The following is a 911-nucleotide window of genomic DNA, read 5'->3' on the forward strand; positions in this document are numbered from 1 at the left end:
TGTTTCTTGCCTCTACTCCCACACCATTAAATAAATGAGTATTTAAATATGAGAAGTTGACAATACTTCTTTGTAAATCTACAAAGAAAATCTTTTCAATTCTAACTTCAAGATGAACTATAATCTCATAATTCTGTATATCCTCTAATGTTTGTTTTACTTTATTTGATAAACATCTTCACTTCTTTTCACCTCAGGGAATACTAGAGCGATCTGAGACAGAGACCAAACAAAGGCTGAGTAGCCAGATAGAAAAACTGGAGCACGAGATCTCCCACCTGAAGAAGAAGTTGGAGAATGAGGTGGAACAAAGACATACACTTACCAGGAATCTCGATGTGAGTATCAGCCTCTGGGTGTGTAGTTTTTAGGTACTGTTATGTGCAGAAACATTATTTAAGTTGAAACATGATTTTATAAAAGTTCTTACAGACTCTTAAGTATTCCAAGTAATTTTTATTCTTTGAAATCTTATTACATTTATATAATACATATAATCGTAACTGTTTACTTCCTCCTTCCAACTTCTACTGTTTTCCCCACATCATCTCCCTCCCAACTTCCTGTCCACGTTTTCTTAAATTGTTATTAATAATCCCTACTTCATTAGTGGTCCCCATAAGCCCATTTCTGCGACATACCTGTAGCCACATCCCCAAAGGAGAATGGTTGTCCCTCCTTTAGCAGCTATCAGCTGCCAGTAACCCCTTCCTCATCTTTGCTGCATTTGCCTGGCTTGACTTGGGTACATATTGTGTACGTAGGTAACCTCGTGTTTGAAGGTAATGTATACAATAGCCATGTCGTGACCAGAGTCAGCATTTCAGTTTGCCTACCATCACCTGTTGGTCTGTGTCCAAGATGTTCTCTGAGCCTTGGATGGTGGAAAGTTGGTATAGATGACCTGTCCA

General features: G+C 38.3%; 1 protein-coding gene across 1 annotated transcript in view; it reads left to right on the plus strand.

Annotated features, from left to right (window-relative positions):
- The window catches only part of Tpr (translocated promoter region, nuclear basket protein), a 70,184-nt gene that overhangs the window by 32,124 nt on the left and 37,149 nt on the right, over nt 1-911 (plus strand). Inside the window, exon 2 of the mRNA XM_026789591.1 lies at nt 198-338. Coding sequence (XP_026645392.1) covers nt 198-338 — 141 coding nt within the window. The remainder of the gene's footprint in view (nt 1-197; nt 339-911) is intronic.

Source organism: Microtus ochrogaster, unplaced genomic scaffold, assembly GCF_000317375.1.
Source record: "Microtus ochrogaster isolate Prairie Vole_2 unplaced genomic scaffold, MicOch1.0 UNK24, whole genome shotgun sequence".
Taxonomy (NCBI): Eukaryota; Metazoa; Chordata; class Mammalia; order Rodentia; family Cricetidae; genus Microtus; species Microtus ochrogaster.